General features: G+C 41.3%; 2 protein-coding genes across 3 annotated transcripts in view; one reads left to right on the top strand and one right to left on the bottom strand.

The window, feature by feature from the left end:
- LOC109484918 (bifunctional lysine-specific demethylase and histidyl-hydroxylase NO66) overlaps positions 1 to 5,493 on the top strand; it is a 28,506-nt gene extending 23,013 nt beyond the window's left edge. For both annotated transcript variants that reach the window (XM_019788267.1, XM_019788268.1), the window contains 5 exons: positions 1,688 to 1,829; positions 2,538 to 2,655; positions 3,134 to 3,233; positions 4,188 to 4,274; positions 4,917 to 5,493. In XM_019788267.1, the coding sequence (XP_019643826.1) occupies positions 1,688 to 1,829; positions 2,538 to 2,655; positions 3,134 to 3,233; positions 4,188 to 4,274; positions 4,917 to 4,988 (519 nt within the window). In that variant the 3' untranslated portion in view covers positions 4,989 to 5,493. The remainder of the gene's footprint in view (positions 1 to 1,687; positions 1,830 to 2,537; positions 2,656 to 3,133; positions 3,234 to 4,187; positions 4,275 to 4,916) is intronic.
- A 3,629-nt stretch (positions 5,494 to 9,122) lies between these two features.
- On the bottom strand, positions 9,123 to 14,800 carry LOC109484932 (multiple coagulation factor deficiency protein 2 homolog). The gene is made up of 4 exons (XM_019788291.1): positions 14,604 to 14,800; positions 12,969 to 13,061; positions 11,935 to 12,116; positions 9,123 to 9,323 (listed from the first exon to the last, which is right to left on the bottom strand). Exons 1-4 carry the CDS (start codon positions 14,768 to 14,770, stop codon positions 9,199 to 9,201), a joined length of 567 nt encoding a protein of 188 aa, XP_019643850.1. The 5' UTR covers positions 14,771 to 14,800; the 3' UTR covers positions 9,123 to 9,198.
- Between the last annotated feature and the right edge of the window lie 1,138 nt (positions 14,801 to 15,938).

Raw genomic sequence — 15,938 nt, forward strand, 5'->3', positions numbered from 1 at the left:
GCAGGTCTGACATACCTTTGCCAAATCATGTTAGCCATCCAAACTGACTAAATATACATTTTTCACTGATAGAAATGGCAGGTGCAAGTATGACAGTGCAGGTTTCTTTCAAACTTTTAGGAGAACACAGGATTTCGGCTTTACGCTTTGGTAAACTTCTCGATCTGTTAGACTGACATAAACCGGACAGTGAGTGAGTGAGTCATGCGTTCGTGGAAAAGAGGATTTGCAGACAAAGACATGGAAACTGTACACCCAGCCTTTTGTGATCAAGACAGTCTTGTGTTACTTTGCCAGTAAAGCACAAATCTGGGGCCTGCAATACAGGATGAAAAGTCCTGGGAGGGGGTGGGGGCTAAAACAGCCTGCTGTAAGTTTAAGTTTTCAGCCCGCAGAGTAGATTTTCCGTTGAAAATTGCAAACACACCACACGACGTTTGGAACTTCTGTGTATTTCTACTTGACCTAAAAAACTTGTCAACACAAAGACACGGGTTGGGCGTGACGCATGGCTGGATGGTCACTTGTGCATGCAGAAAGCACATGGCACCTGGTCAAAGGTTTTGTCTATTTTGTCCGTCCGAAGCAAATTGAAGATGAATTTCACTGTGTCATAGGATGCTCTAGATATGATGATGTTTTGTCGAACAAGCTATTCACAATTCTTGACTCAAGTTCATCAGATTTCAAGAGACTCGATGCCACAAATGACTCGGCCAGTATAATAAAGCGTACTGTTAACACTTCATGGCAGACCTTAGTTTAACCAAAGATCCCCCCCCCTGCCCCCGAGGTGATTTAATCCCCTAGTTGTTTTCCACTGTCTGTAATCTGGGAGCTGTTAAAATGTAACTGGGTTACAGTTAGGTAGCGACTATCAACTCATATTCTCCATATACTTTATTCAATTGTTATAAAATCTGTCCACGCTGTCCAACTCCTTTGTGTACTGTACCACTGCGTCTGCTGTAGTCCTCTCTGAAATGTTGCAGTTTTAATGATTGTTTTATTAGTTATGAGCTTAGAAATACATCAATTTAATAATATTTGATGAATGTAACGGGACATCTCGGTAGCTTCTTTTCCTAATATTCGATTGCAACCGTATTTGCAGTTGCCACATTAGACAAACGCGCAAGACAGAGCCAAAGTGCAGTTTGTCAAACTACACCTGTCTTATGTTTTTTTTTTGGGGGGGGGTACTTAGTACTAAACTAGGATAAGAAACTTAAACCTCCTACACCTCTGTGAAATATTAATATTTTGCGAATTTCTGTTTTCCATTATTGTGAATTTCTTGCAAATGCTACAGTCTGTGAAATGCATTTTCATGCTGGATTCCATAAACTTTGATAAAGCAACAGACATGCATAATATACATAACAGGAAATTGATAGGATAGATAGGAAATGAGGTAACCATTTCTGGAATATTTCTGGGACCTTTGACCTACATGTACCTTCCTGTCAGTGCCCCTGTCATGATACATATACCTGGCATGTGGAAATAACTGGTAAGTATATGGAAACACATGCAAACACACAAACAGGCACACAAAAAACAAAACCTTTGAACACGGAGGTAAAAAATGCCTTTATATCATACCGATAATGGCTTCCAGACCGGACCGTACTTTGCGGTACCGTACCGTGTTGTATTCTATATGTATGTACGATTCTCCCTACAGGATGACCCGAGAAGAAAAGCGTTCCTGGGGACTGTCCAGTCTCTGCTGGCCCGGTTGGTCAACTATGTTCCTGTGGACGCAGGAGTGGACCAGAAGGCTGTGGAGTTTATGCATGACTGCCTCCCACCTGTCTTCACTAGGAGTAGGTTAACGTTGACAGAACGTACTGTGCCTTTGGGAAACACAAACTTTTCATGGTTTTCACTGGATGTTTGGTTGCATTAAAACTTTGCCTGTCTTTTCCAACACAACATTTTAAAACAATAGATGGGATGTCTTCCTTAAATATGTGAATACGACCTTGAACAAGACATTCTGACGAAGTGCTATGTCCAATACGTTATGGGTTTTGCATCTATAGGCACAGTATGTTCTGCCAATGTGCTGGTTACATGGGTTACATTAATAATTTGATAACGGTAGTGATAAGTTCACAGTACAGAAGTGACGATGAAAACAACTGAACTGTGACAATATTAGGAATTACAGTATGATGGACTGCTGTATTACAGTCGAGAGCTTGACTTTTGGGTTTACATGTATTTAACATAGTATAGGTTGCTTTTACACCTTTACCTTTTGGTTTTCTTTAAAGGCACTCAAAGCAATTTTAGCACAGTAAAACTGGATTTTCAAAGTCAATTTTCTGGTAATTTTTAAAAATGAATCAACCCTACATGTATCCCATAGCATACTGATACATGTACATGTGTCTATGAGGTAAAATGTGATGTCTTGTAGGCTGGTACCAGCTATTTATTGGTGGTACCAAAGAATGAAGGGGCTGTTTTATATGCTTCACGTTGACATGAATTGGTAAACTGTTAATCCCCTCTTTACACCCCTGTAGAGGAGAGGGCCTGCAGTATCTATGGGTGCAGAACCAGGCTGGAGAGGGGCAGGGTGGTCGGGTCTGTGGACCTCAAGACTAGCACATCTGTCAAACTCGTCAGGAAGGGAGCGGCTAGGTCTGTACACTTCTCATACTTCTCAATCTGTACTCCATCTTGTCTTCACAGTTCTTGTGATACCGTAAACCAGTGTTTTCCTGTCATTTCAATTTTGTTTGACGTAACATCATCTCTAGTGCCGAAAGCAAGAACACTGCAATGTTTTCAAAATCTTGACCATTTTTGAGGGACAGTTTTGCTGGTTGACTAAGCTTAGTTGTAACTTGATATCTCTTTTTCATATCTTTACACGCTGATTTTTGTCCATCAATATTGTGTTTTTTTTTTATTTGCTGCATTGACTGTCACCGCCTATATGTATGAAGTATAAAAGAAATAATGGCAATAGTTTCTGAACAGTTCTTACCACAATCCATACTCCCTAAATTGTGCAGGTAAAATTTGCCTGGTGCAGCTAATTCTGCACCAGTGCAGGTTTTGAAGGAAAAGGATTTGGAGCCCTGTTAGCTAAACATGACATTCCTGCCCTCCTCAGACTTGTAATGGAGGGTGAGCAGGTGTTCCTGTACCATGTCCTGGAGAATGCCAGAGTCTACCACGGGGCGGAGCTACAGCCCATCGAGATACCGCCGGATGTAAGTCTGCCTGAGGTCCATGTCTGACGACAATCTTCAAGAATGATTCAGATTCAGATTTTATTACCAATGACATAGCAGGTACAATATAAAATCAACACCTGAATTGCGTCATTGCTTACAAATCTGCCTTTAAAATCCAAGTATAAAATTCATAATACATGCTAAAATACAATTCTAAAAGTCATATCAAGAATAAGATAAAAAGGGATATCAGGTAACCTATTTACAAAATGTTTCTGGTGGGAGAAGCAGACACGTATATGTATGAGCATGTGTTACAGGTCAGCTCACACAAACTCAGTGCTAGTATTACAAGTACGAGATGTGATGTACGCACAGTGGTCAATGGAGTAAATTAGCCCCTAAATACAACTATAGAGAGCTAGTTGTCAATAGCATAGAGCAGTCTTAAAGATCTTGGAATGAAGGACATGGCATGTCTTTTACTAGAACTACAGTCAAACCTGCCCAAGGTGACCACCAAGGGGACCAAAGAAAAGTGGTCACCTTGGACAGGTGGTCTCCTTGAAGAGGGTCGCCTGACTGAGACATAAATTGTTTCCATCCAAGTCAAGATGTTTTAATGTTAAATGCTGTGAGCATCTTCAGTTCTGTGGTGAATGTATGTAGGCAGGGTGGCACATGGCACAATTTATGTCAAACAATAACATCGTCCAGCAGTCGAGGCAAACTACTTTACTATAACAATTTCGACTGCATGCACTAGTTTAGGGGGTCTTCAATTCAATTCAATTTATTTATTTAACCAGTAATTACAGCTCATGACAGGCCATTTTGGCCTGCTTTTCAGGTAATCCTGGATACACATAAAAATATACACAACAAATACACAGTACATAAACAATCACTGTCTTCACAGGATGTCATCCATGAAATTAAGTCAGTGTGGCCTAATGTAGTTAATAACAGACTGCTGTATTGTCCCCACAGGCTGCCCCAGCTGTGGAGTACTTGATGCACTCCTACCCTGCATATGTCACTATTGACAGCTTTCCTTTGGACCTTCAACAGGACAAGGTAAAATTCACGCTTGTATCTACAAATGTGTGCGTACCTCAAATGTGTGCGTACCTCAAATGTGTGCGTACCTCAAATGTGTGCGTACCTCAAATGTGTGCGTACCTCAAATGTGTGCGTACCCCAAATGTGTGTGTACCTCAAATGTGTGTGTACCTCAAATGTGTGAGTACCTCAAATGTGTGCGTACCTCAAATGTGTGCGTACCTCAAATGTGTGTGTACCTCAAATGTGTGTGTACCTCAAATGTGTGTGTACCTCAAATGTGTGTGTACCTCAAAACAAGCTAAATGCAGATTCATATGACAGTACAATTTTTGATAAACGGGTCTTGTTTTCTGTGTGTCTGTTTGGATGTGAAGTAGTTATTTCCACATGCTAGCCACAACTGGGACACTGAAAGGAAATTAGGTCAAAGGTCCCAGAGAAGGTTGTCTAATTTCCTACTTCAATTTCCTGCTATGTGCATATCTTTTGGCTTATGGGATCCAGTGGGAAAGTGCGTAGAGACAATCAGCAAAAAATTTTACCAGTACTCAGGCCACTTTTTCACAACAATGAATAAAATGAGATATCTTCTACAACTTTGAATAGTTCATAGAAGTATGAGATCTTCTAATTTTTGATTTCATGAACTTCCAGGTTGACCTGGCCATGTTGATGTTTGAGAAGGGGATCATCATTGCCCAAGAACCAGTCTCTGTTGACAACTGAACTTTTAACCTTTCTCTGAAATAAAGTAGCATCAGGATGTCAGAGGTCAAACACACATACATGTACTTAAACTCTGTCATTTTTGGCATGCGTTTTCTTGCTGAACTATTTATTTAATATACCTAATCATTGTTGAGAATTGTATCGAATGACTGCAAGCTAGGTTCCAAAGCTAGTCAAGTAGAACAAATTTTGTAATGAACTGCATAGTGTTTGTGTTCTTAGTGCCAAATAAAATACTACTTTTCTCAATACTTAATAAATAGTATGTCCTAATATTGACATTGTCCCAACATTTCAACTTCAAACAAGTTACATGTAGTTAAAAGAGATAATATTATGGACCACGTATCACTTCATTAATTATTTTCAACTTTTATGACGTACCTTGCAATTCTAGTAATACCCTTGTAGTGTTATTGTTTCATGTAAAACGTATCTGTGCCCCAATGTTGTGTTTCTTTCTAGTGTGCTACATGTATTTAGGATGAATTGTTGCAGAAATTTTAGTGACTGTCTGTGCTAGATGAAGGGCATAGCGGTGGATGACTGTAGATTTTGTGTTCATGAAATCCACTGCCACAGTTGTAGTTTGATTTGTTATGGCTGTATCTTTTTATGTTAAAATTTTAACGATTTTTTTTTTTCTTTCTGATATTGATATATGCTCATGTTCTAAATGTTTTGCCATGATCTCAATTTCCATGGCAGTACATGTACAGGTATTTCATTTGGGTTGTAGCTTTAACTACAATTATATAATGCTTTACAAGAAATCTCCTTCTTGGAAGGGTAAAACCATGTAATTAACAATATATTGGATTGTTGCTGCAACAATACAACAACACATGCTTTTGATGCAGTTTTTTGGGTAGTGTTGAGAAAAGAAAGTAAAATGCGCAGTGCACTTGTCCTTTTAACCCTTCCTGTGCCTTTGGGTGACAAAAACATACACTTACCGGGGGCGTACAAGTACCTCCAAACAAAAGTCTTCTGTGAATACACATGTACTTAAAACACTGAACCTGCTGTGTTTTTTTGCTGTCCATTTCATTTTACCATCCAGTTTATGTAGGGTAAAAGTAAAGCTAGTCCCATGGCCTTTTTGAGGCCCTAGGGTCAATGAGTAAGGTATTGGAAGGCAGAGCCCATCCCTCTCCTTCTACTGCCCTTTACCTCCCAAACTGAACAACACTTAGTCTCTACCAGACTAACTACGCTGGCTATATATACGAGAATATTTGCCAGGGGAGTTTGCCCGCCTTGTAGGTTTGACTGGCCGCACAGAGGGAAAGAAACTACCTCCAAGCGGCCGGACTCCCTTGGCCAATTCTACACTCTTTTTTGCCGAATTCTACGATCCGTATTCCCGTAGAAAGGCCTGGTGAAGGCGAAACAACACCATGGTTTTGCACAGGTGCAGTATATTCTGCCAACATGCTACTCAAAGTATGGAAAATGTTAACCTTGTGTTCAATCTATTATAGGGAAATTTCTGCAGCAACCGAAATACACGTATTGCCAAAGCTATATGTAACAAACATGATATCATATACCTGCAGCTAGGGTGGTTGTATGATTTATCAAGATCTACAAAAGCTCATACAAAGATGAATGTTTCAAGATTTCTAGGAACAACTGTCTTGGTCTCCAACAAACAAGATAGAGGACAAACTTCTGAAACTTGGTAACATTTTATTTTGCAACAATTGAAAAAAGAATGCAAACCTACTTAGGCCACACCGATTTAATTTTATGGATGACATCCTCTGAAGACCCCCAAACTAGTGCGTGCGGGCGAATAAAAAAAAATTCCGGCCAGAAATAAAAATGCTACTAAACCACAGGAATACATAGTTGGTATTGTGAATTTGCGACAGTACTTAGCGATGTATACGGCAAGCTGGCACATGCTGGCTTTTTGCGGCATTTATGAATCGGTACTGTACTTATGTACGGAGTTCTTGAGTCGTGGAGCTCCGAATTCGATAGCCTGGGTACTCGTCTCCGTTTTGTCGCTGACTACCATGGATTAGCCAGGCCTGAGCCAGGCCTAAGACTAGGCCAGAGCCTCGGTGGAGGTTCTCTTTTTTTTTTTGAGGGCGACAGGCAAAACCAATGCGCGCGCGGATGTCATCCATAAAATTAAGTCGGTGTGGCCTTAGTAACTAAGGCCACACCAAGTAAATTTTATGGATGACGTCCGCGCGCTCATTGATTTTGGCCTCTTCCTAGAAAAAAAAACAAGAAATTTTGCTTCCTGTAACTATGACCAAAGTCACGGCAGTGTCGCAAATCGTCAGATTGACGTGAAACCCGTAACGCGAGGTGTCGGAACAGAACAGAAAATTTTTCACTGTCCACTGTTCCACCTGATTTATTGCTGTTTTGATGATGAATAAAAGACTTCTTGCTTGTTACACTGTGTCACCTCATTCAATTTGTGTCCTAACATTTGTCGTCTCTTAGTACATTTCTAATCTAGGCATCTTGTTTTTTAGGGCCCTTCTTGTTTTTTTTTCGCCCTCTCGCATTAGATTTAGGGTCTCCAAAGGACGTCATCCATAAAATTTACTTGGTGTGGCCTAATACACAATTATGTGGTCTGTCTCCAATGAAACAAACAGGATAGTGTGACTGTTACAGTACTCTTCATGTTGATTTTCATGTTATGTAGAATGACATTAGTGCCCATATCTTGACTTTGGTAACATCACATATAAAGGCCAATTTTTGAAATCTAGAATCCGAAAATATGATCTTAGTTTTCTCTACTTATATCATTGACTGATATACATGTACTACAAAACATGATATTTTAGGATACCGCACTTTGTCAAAAATTCACCAAAACCAAAAGAAGGCAGAAATTCACCTGATAACAAAAATTGTACTGTGTTTGGTCATCAATTTTTCACTACTACATCTAACAAAATGTTATCTACCTCTATCTAAGCCTCTCAGTTTTAAAGGTATCCAAAGCAATTTAAGGGCGACAAGACAAAACCAAAAAGATGAGGAATTTCGTATTTGAAGCATTTGAAATAGCCCGTGAGGAGTTTTTGGGTACCACCTATAAACAGCTATAACCAGCCTATGATACAAAACAAGCAACCGTTTTCCGTCAGCGACATCGCATGTTTTCCTCACAGATATCAGTATACTATGGAATAGGGTGGATTTAACTTACTACATTAAAATAATGGCCATAAAATTGACTTTGAAAATCCAGTTTTGCTGCCCTGAAATTGCATTTAGAATTACAACACTACATTGCCTGGTTTGTAGCTGATATCTGCACAAAATATACATTTTACCCACAAACATGATGTACATTCAAAAACTTCTTCCCATCTTTGTAAAAAAATATCCATCTTAGAGATCCCTTTGTCGTGAATATGTTTGGCTTCTTTGAGGCACATGTAATTGTAAGAGGATTCAAGGCTTATTTCATTCACAACCGATCAGTACAAGTTACAGATATGATTTTGTGTATCCCTCAAACTACGACAAAGCTACCAACCTGGTATACATGCGAACTATTGTATTGCACATTACGCCACTGATATGTAATTCTTACACAAATTAAGACATAAATTTAACTATAAAACAAACAAATAACTAGTTTGTTATGTTTATTGTCAGTGGTCCTGGTTGATTTTATCTTGAAGTTACATCTGTGTTGGTTGAAGTCATTATGAAACAAGATTGAACTGGACAAATTTTCGACTGTACAACTCCAGTCTTTGTCAAGGAATGAGCAATCCACCGCTTCCGTGACGTCACGCAGATAACACACGTGACTCCGTGAGCAGTGGATCATAGGTTGCAGATTTTTTGCACGAGGGGTTAGGGCATTGCAACCATCCTACTCTCCAAGCAGAGGTTTGGGTTTTGGGGGTATTTTTAGCGTGTTTTTAGGCTTTTTTATCGGGGTTTCTCTTTTGCACTGAATTTTTTTTTCCCACCAAACCCAACCATCCCGCAACAGAGACGGGAGGCGCCACAGACTTCCTGCGACCTATGATCCACTGCTCACGGAGTCACGTGTGTCATCTGCGTGACGTCATGGAAGCAGTGGATTGCTCATTAAAAAAACGAGTTGTACAGTCGAAAATTTGGGAATGTCCAATTTCTTGTGTTGAAAATTGCAGTTTAAACCTGTTTCATATTGTCTTGGTTGATTTGCAGTGTTGTCCCCATGCGCCCCCTAATGTTCTGACTTTTGCCTGGCGTACTTTTCCTCGTCCCGCCTCCGCGCCAGCACATACTCCAAGTACGTCAGGTACCCGTCATTGTTAAAGTCGTCGTCTTGCAGCACTTGGTCAATCAGTTCTAGGGCAAAATAGATTAACAGACTACTTAGTTTTGTGGTCATTTGTGGTGTAATAGCTAATCTATTCCGGTTACAAACATGTGATATTTCTATTGAAACTAGAAAGGAAACATTTGCAAAGCAAGTGCATAATGTTTACTTTCGCATACGGTCTGGTCTGTTAATTCTTACTCAAACACATTATATATATGGTGACAGGAGTCTAAATCCCTCCTACTATAAAACTGCAACGTGATGTAACCTAACACTAGTTACCACGGTAACACACGTCTGGTTCAGGTCATTGTCCTTATTGGTTTGGAGAAAAAGAGGAAACTGAGCAAAGACAATATGTTTTCCTTCGGTAAACATAATGAGTAGAGTAGAGTAGATCTTTCGTCTCGGTAGGAAGTTCTCTTCCACTTTGAGCCGCTCCTTGTAGTTTACTGCGTAGACATGGTCATCTTGTGGGGGTTGTCCAATGCCCGGGGGTTGTACACCACTGGATGACTTCTCATGTGTTTGTCCAGTCTATTTTTAAAACTGTTCACACTTGGGGCTGACACCACCTCTTCCGGTAGACTGTTCCACCATGTTACTACCCTGTTGCTGTAGAAAAACAGTCTTTTGTTGTTCTTCACTGATCTTTTGTTTAGTCGTAAGCTGTTCCCTCTTGTTCTTGTTTTTTCTTGCATTTTTGGTAGGCAACCCTCTGTGTCCAGCTTCCCATGAATGTACTTGTAGGTCATGATCATGTCCCCACGTATTCTTCTATATACCAGTGTCGGGAGCCTAAGCACCTTAAGTCTCTCCTCATATGGTAGATTGTTTAGACCAGGCACCCTTTTACTTGCCCTTCTTTGTACGTTTTCTATTTGGTCGGCCTGCTTCCATTGGTGTGGGGACCAAACAGGTGCACCGTATTCAAGGTGTGGTCGAATCAGTGATTTGTAGAGTAGTAAGAAGACCTCTGTGTCGATGTACTCAAAGGTCCGCCATAGAAGACCTGTGAGCTGGTTGGCCTTTGCTGTCATTTTTGCAATATGTTTTTCAAAACTCAAGTCCCGGTCAACTATGATCCCAAGGTCTTTCTCTTCCGTAGTAAATTTTAATGGTATCAGACCAGATTTGCCCTTCATTGTGTATGTATATGGTGGATGTCCTGACCCAATCCTTAGCACTGTACATTTGTCCGGATGAAAACACAGCTGCCATTTAGTTGACCATTCTTCTAGTTTGTAGAGGTTCGCTTGGAGCTCTTCACAGTGTTTTTCTTGGGTCACAGGGCAGTACATCTTTGTGTCATCTGCGAATAGCTTCAGCTGGCTTGTTACTGCTTCAGGCATGTCGTTTACAAAGACTGTAAAAAGCACAGGTCCTAAGACACTTCCCTGCGGTACTCCGCTTGTTACCTCAGCCCAACTTGACAGCGCTCCATTAACGCATACTCTCTGCTTGCGGTCTGACAAGAATGAGGCAATCCATTGTAGCAGTTTCCCTTTTATACCGTAGCTTGCGATTTTTGTCAGGAGTCGTTGTATTGGCACGGAATCGAATGCCTTTCGAAAGTCTAAATAGATCACATCTGTTGGTTCTCCCCCATCTAGAGATTCTGTCCAGTCTTCCAGACATTCGAGTATCTGAGTCACTGTCGACCTTCCTGGTAAGAATCCATGCTGGTGTTTTGTAAACAGCTCATTGCTTTTCATATGGTCCACAATTCGATCCCTCACAATTCCCTCCAGGACTTTTCCTGTTACTGAAGTAAGACTTACGGGGCGATAGTTGCTGGGAGATTTCTTGCTTCCTTTTTTGAAGATGGGAGTTATATGACCAATCTTCCACTCCCTCGGGAGTTTTCCTTCTTCCAATGATTTTGTGAATATTATCTGAAGTGGTGTTGCTAGAACCTCCGCCATTTCCTTTAATACCCGTGGGTGGATGTTGTCTGGCCCCGGTGACTTGTTCGGGTTCAGGTTTTTCAGCCTTCGGCATACATCTTCCACACTGATGTTTATGTTGTTGAGGTCTTTCTCATACATTCTCTGTGTCGGCTCAGGGATTGACTGGGTATTCTCCTTGGTAAATGTGCTGACGAAAAATTTGTTGAGGACTTCAGCTTTTTCATCGTCATTTGTTGCTACGAATGTGTGATCTTCATGTGTGTCATCCACTAGATCTGGTATACATTCTCTTGTTTTGGTTTTTGTGTTCACATATTTCCAAAATGACTTCGATAAGTATATCACACAATGTTTGTACTGGTTTGACGTACAAACCCGGCCACAACAGATTCTAAGGCTTACTACAATATGGCTCTAATTCATGGGAAGAGACGCTCACACCACGATAGACTGGATACCAGGTTATCGCTACCCTGGATGCCAAAACTAGTATCGGGTCGTTAGCCGTTTTCCTTCGGCAGCCGAGAGCCCTTTGCCCGCCTGCCTAAATTAGCGCTACGGGGGAGTTGAGCCCGAGGGGTTTGTCCGGCCTTTTACCTTTTCGATGTAGGGCCAGCCCAACTCCCCCCAGGCTACACTCCCCCGTAGCGGTATTTTTCACCAGCGGGCGAAGGGCTCTTGCGGCCCGGAAAACGAGTTCTGGATTTCAGGGAAGATTATCGCTTACCCGTGTAGTACACCAGGGCCTCTGCCTGCATCTCCTGCGGGCTGGGCGGGGCCTTGCCCTCCTTCAGCCGCTGCTGGATCTCCGCCTTCACCTCGTGCATGTCCTCGTACGGCATCATGTGGGACAGGGCCGTCAGGATCTCCAACCCGTCCAGACGGGAGTCGTTGTTAAAGTCGTGCAGTCTGGGAAGGACGTTTGAAAAGAAAAAAATGTGAAAAAAATGAAAAAAAAAACACAAGAAAATGTGAAGAAATGGAATAAAAGAATTTTTCTTCTCTCCCAAGAAAAAAGAAAAAGTTTTCGACAATATTGCAAATCGTACAAAGCAGCTGGAACATGAGCAAACATATGCCGTAAATTGCAGCCAAAAAAATATTGGAAAACGATAGCAATAAGATCGTAGAATGCCAAAATCTATCCCAAACGAAAACAAGAAAATATTATTAAGAAATTGAAATAAAGAGTCTATCATTCTCCATATCATATTGTGTGTGTTTTGTCATTTGTTCAGCCCCCATGGCCACGTAGATTTCATAGTTATGTTCACCGAAGGAAAACGTATTGTTTTTGTTCAGTTTCCTCTTCTTCTCCAAACACTGACCTCTGTCCAGGTCAATGACCTGCGCCAGGCCGTCTATCATCATGGCAACTGGTGTTGGGTTACATCATGTTGCAATTTTATAGTAGGGGGGACTTAGACTCCTGTCACCATACATGTGAATGTGTTTGAGTAAGAATTAGCAGAGCAGACCATGTGCGAAGGTAAACATTATGCGCATTTGCTTTGCAAATGTTACCTTTGAAGACGAGGCATTTTTTTAAATTTGTTATTCGCACACTCACATCGGTTTTTTAGTTCCCAGAGCTCTGTAATCCATGTAATCAAATCAGCATGGCCTAATTGTGGCTGGAAAGCACAGGATAATTCCGTTGTGTATTCAGCACCAAGGACAGGGTGGTAGGGCTAAAAAACGAAAAGGGCTTTGTTGGGGTGGACATACAGTTGTTTCGAGATGAAAATGAAAATATCTTACTTGAAGTAGTAGAATTCTAACTCTTCTGCAGACATTTCGCTGATGTTTTTCTTGTCCAGATCGTACAGTTCTTGTAAGTGTTCCTTGATATGTCTGAAAACAACGTACATGCATATAGATACGATTAGATGTTGAATGTTTCTGAGAAAAGCACTTAGTAAGGATCATATTATTATATCCATTACATGCAGGGCGCAGAATAAACACGTCCTACAAAAGCACACATTACAAGCCTCTATGCCTTCGCCAATATCTCTACGTGTGTACTAGTTATGTATTCATTACAGAAAGGGTGGAACGAACTTGAGCGTGGTACGGCAGAGACAGGGTCCCTCGCCCAGTTCAAAACACCCCCACACGTCCTTGTACATATGTAATTTTGTAAATATTACGTACTAAATTCACTTGTCTATTGCACACACAGGTTCAGCTATGATCCTAAGTGCCTTTAGGCCAGGCCAATTTAATTTGTTTCTCGGATTCGCCCTAGCCTGTCCATTTTTTTCTGATTTGCAAAAAAAAAGAAAAATTAGGTTCCAAATCAACTGCAAAATGCACAATAAAAGACATATTTTGGCTCGAACGGTTGAAGAAAGTCCTTTTCTTCCTAGTTGTTAAAGTTTTTCGATGTAACAATGCAACTTTGTTTCATTTAAAGTTCAAAATGTATTGTTTTAATTATAAACCTGCCTGGTATGTTGACCTCATAGCTCATATTGTACCATTTCCGGTTATCACGGGGTGCCTTGACCTGGTTCTTTTATTTTGCCCTATCGCTTCATATTTTTTCTGAAAAAAATCCAAGAAGCAACAAATTAAATTGGTGTGGCCTTACCAATAGAGAAGACGAAACACCGCATGATGAAGCAAGGCCAGGGGGTAATTGACATATTCATGAACATAACAACAGCGCAAATCTGGTCCCCGTGGCTCGAGCGTATGTCATTACATCGTCATTAGCGCCCGCGTAGGGAGAATAATAGACGTCGGTTATAGGCCACACCGACTTAATTTTAGGGATAACATCCTCTGAAGACCCCTAAACTAGTGCGCGCGGGCGAATAAAAAAAAATTCCGGCCAAAAATAAAAATGCTACTAAACCACAGGAATTCAAAGCTGAATTTGTGGCCGTATATAGCAACGTATACGACAAGCCGGCTTTTTGCGGAATTTATGAATCGGCACTGTACGTATGTATACTGAGTTCTTGAGTCGTGGAGCTTCGGTAGCCTGGGTGCCTCGATCGGTGGATGTGATCTTTTTTTTATTTTATTTTTTATTTAGAACAGGCAAAAATCAATGCGTGTGCGGATGTCATCCATAAAATTAAGGCGGTGTGGCCTATAATAATTGCGGGTATGGGCAACCTCGAGGCGCGGCGTTATGTCATATTGAACCATATGGACATAATAAATTTGCTGAGGTGGTCTGTTTCATTTTGCGGGAACGTGCTACATAATAAATACACGGTCTACCGTGCTTGCTAAAAGTATAAAATGTTAAAATCGAGCGTTTTTGTGCCCACAATAACGCAAAGAAATACCCCACGTGACGTACCTATAGAAGAGATGCCGCAGTACGTAGACAAGCGTACATACGAACAAAACGGTGTGATATAATATATTATGACTTACTCTTGATCCTGGACGATGTTAGAATCGTGGAACCTGTTGCCTTTTTCATCTACGGCCGTCCTCCCGTGAGCCCCGTGCGCGTGACATCTCACCGGCGGATGGAGTAACGAGGCGAGGAACAACGTGCAGATAAAGACTGACTCCAGCTGGTGGCTGCTGCCCGCCATCTTTGCCGAGATGACGCCCTGTGACTGGCGGCCGCGCCTCCTCCGCAATCAGGGTGAATAAACATGAGGCTGGGGGTGAGATGGGGGAGGACGCCGGCAAAACGGCACTGCACCTGCGCGAAACCCAGATTACACTCTCCAAGCAGAGGTTGATGGTGGAAGATCGTTTGCTTTTTATATATGGCCCGTTTTTTTTTGTCGCTGCCACCTTAAAAAAAAGAACAACAACAAAAAAAACCCGACAGTTTGGTGGTAGCGACAAAAAACTACGGGCCATATATAAAAAGCAAACGATCTTCCAACATCAACCTCTGCTTGGACAATAGATAATTAACGGTTTCTGAGCGCTTTGCGAAAACAGTAATGCGCTGCACTTCCGCAGAACGTCTCGGCGTATTTACTAGTAAATTAATGCGATATTGATATTATGTAAGCCGAAACTGTAGATATAGAGAATTGACATTTGCTTATCTAGATTGTCATTTTCAACACTACTCGTTTTTCCGGCGACTCAGCGCAGCGCGAGAATACAACCGTAAGTTACGCCAGACCCGCTGTATGTTTGGAAGGATCCTTAAAAGTACGAAGGACCAAAGCGACAAAAGTTGTGCTCAACGAAGGAACTGAATTCATCAGAGAAGGTCTCATACCGCAATTACTCCGCACGTGTAGGGTCTAAAAGAGTCCCGACAAAAAAATGATTGTGCCTGAACAGCGTGAGTTTAGGTCCACCATAAAATCCCTTTCATCACTCAGACCTGATCTAAAAAGGATTTGAGGTGAAAGCCTGTTTATTACTGACAGGATCAGGCAGGGAAGTTTCGGCGTCCGAGCGATTGTCGGACGTATACGCTTATTTTGACCTGAGTACTGCGGTCGGGCACAGTGAGCCAAAAGAGGGCCTCTTCCGGGTCTTGGGTAATTGCAGTTATACATGACGTAAATATCGAACTAGCGGTTAGAATTGGGGAAAAATTTTTTTATCGTTTACATGATACGTGTGCTTGGTATAGACAGCAAAAAATCTGTTGATATACGATTTTTTGATTGGATTGACAGCCAAAATAGTGGCCTATTTTAACGTGTAAGTCTACGGGACGGCGAAATTGGCGTATGAGACCAGAAGGGACTTATTTCAACAGAGAATAAACTAAATTCAACAGCAAAG

Source organism: Branchiostoma belcheri, unplaced genomic scaffold (genome assembly GCF_001625305.1).
Source record: "Branchiostoma belcheri isolate BF01 breed outbred unplaced genomic scaffold, Haploidv18h27 scaffold71, whole genome shotgun sequence".
Lineage (NCBI taxonomy): Eukaryota > Metazoa > Chordata > Leptocardii > Amphioxiformes > Branchiostomatidae > Branchiostoma > Branchiostoma belcheri.

Coding starts and splice junctions, on each gene's coding strand:
- LOC109484932 (XM_019788291.1), bottom strand. CDS start 14,770: ATGGCGGGCAGCAGCCACCAGCTGGAGTCAGTCTTTATCTGCACGTTG. Junction 13,062..14,603: donor AACATCGTCCAGGATCAAGA/GTAAGTCATAAT, acceptor CGTTGTTTTCAG/ACATATCAAGGAACACTTAC. Junction 9,324..11,934: donor GGCCCTGGTGTACTACACGG/GTAAGCGATAAT, acceptor ATTTTGCCCTAG/AACTGATTGACCAAGTGCTG.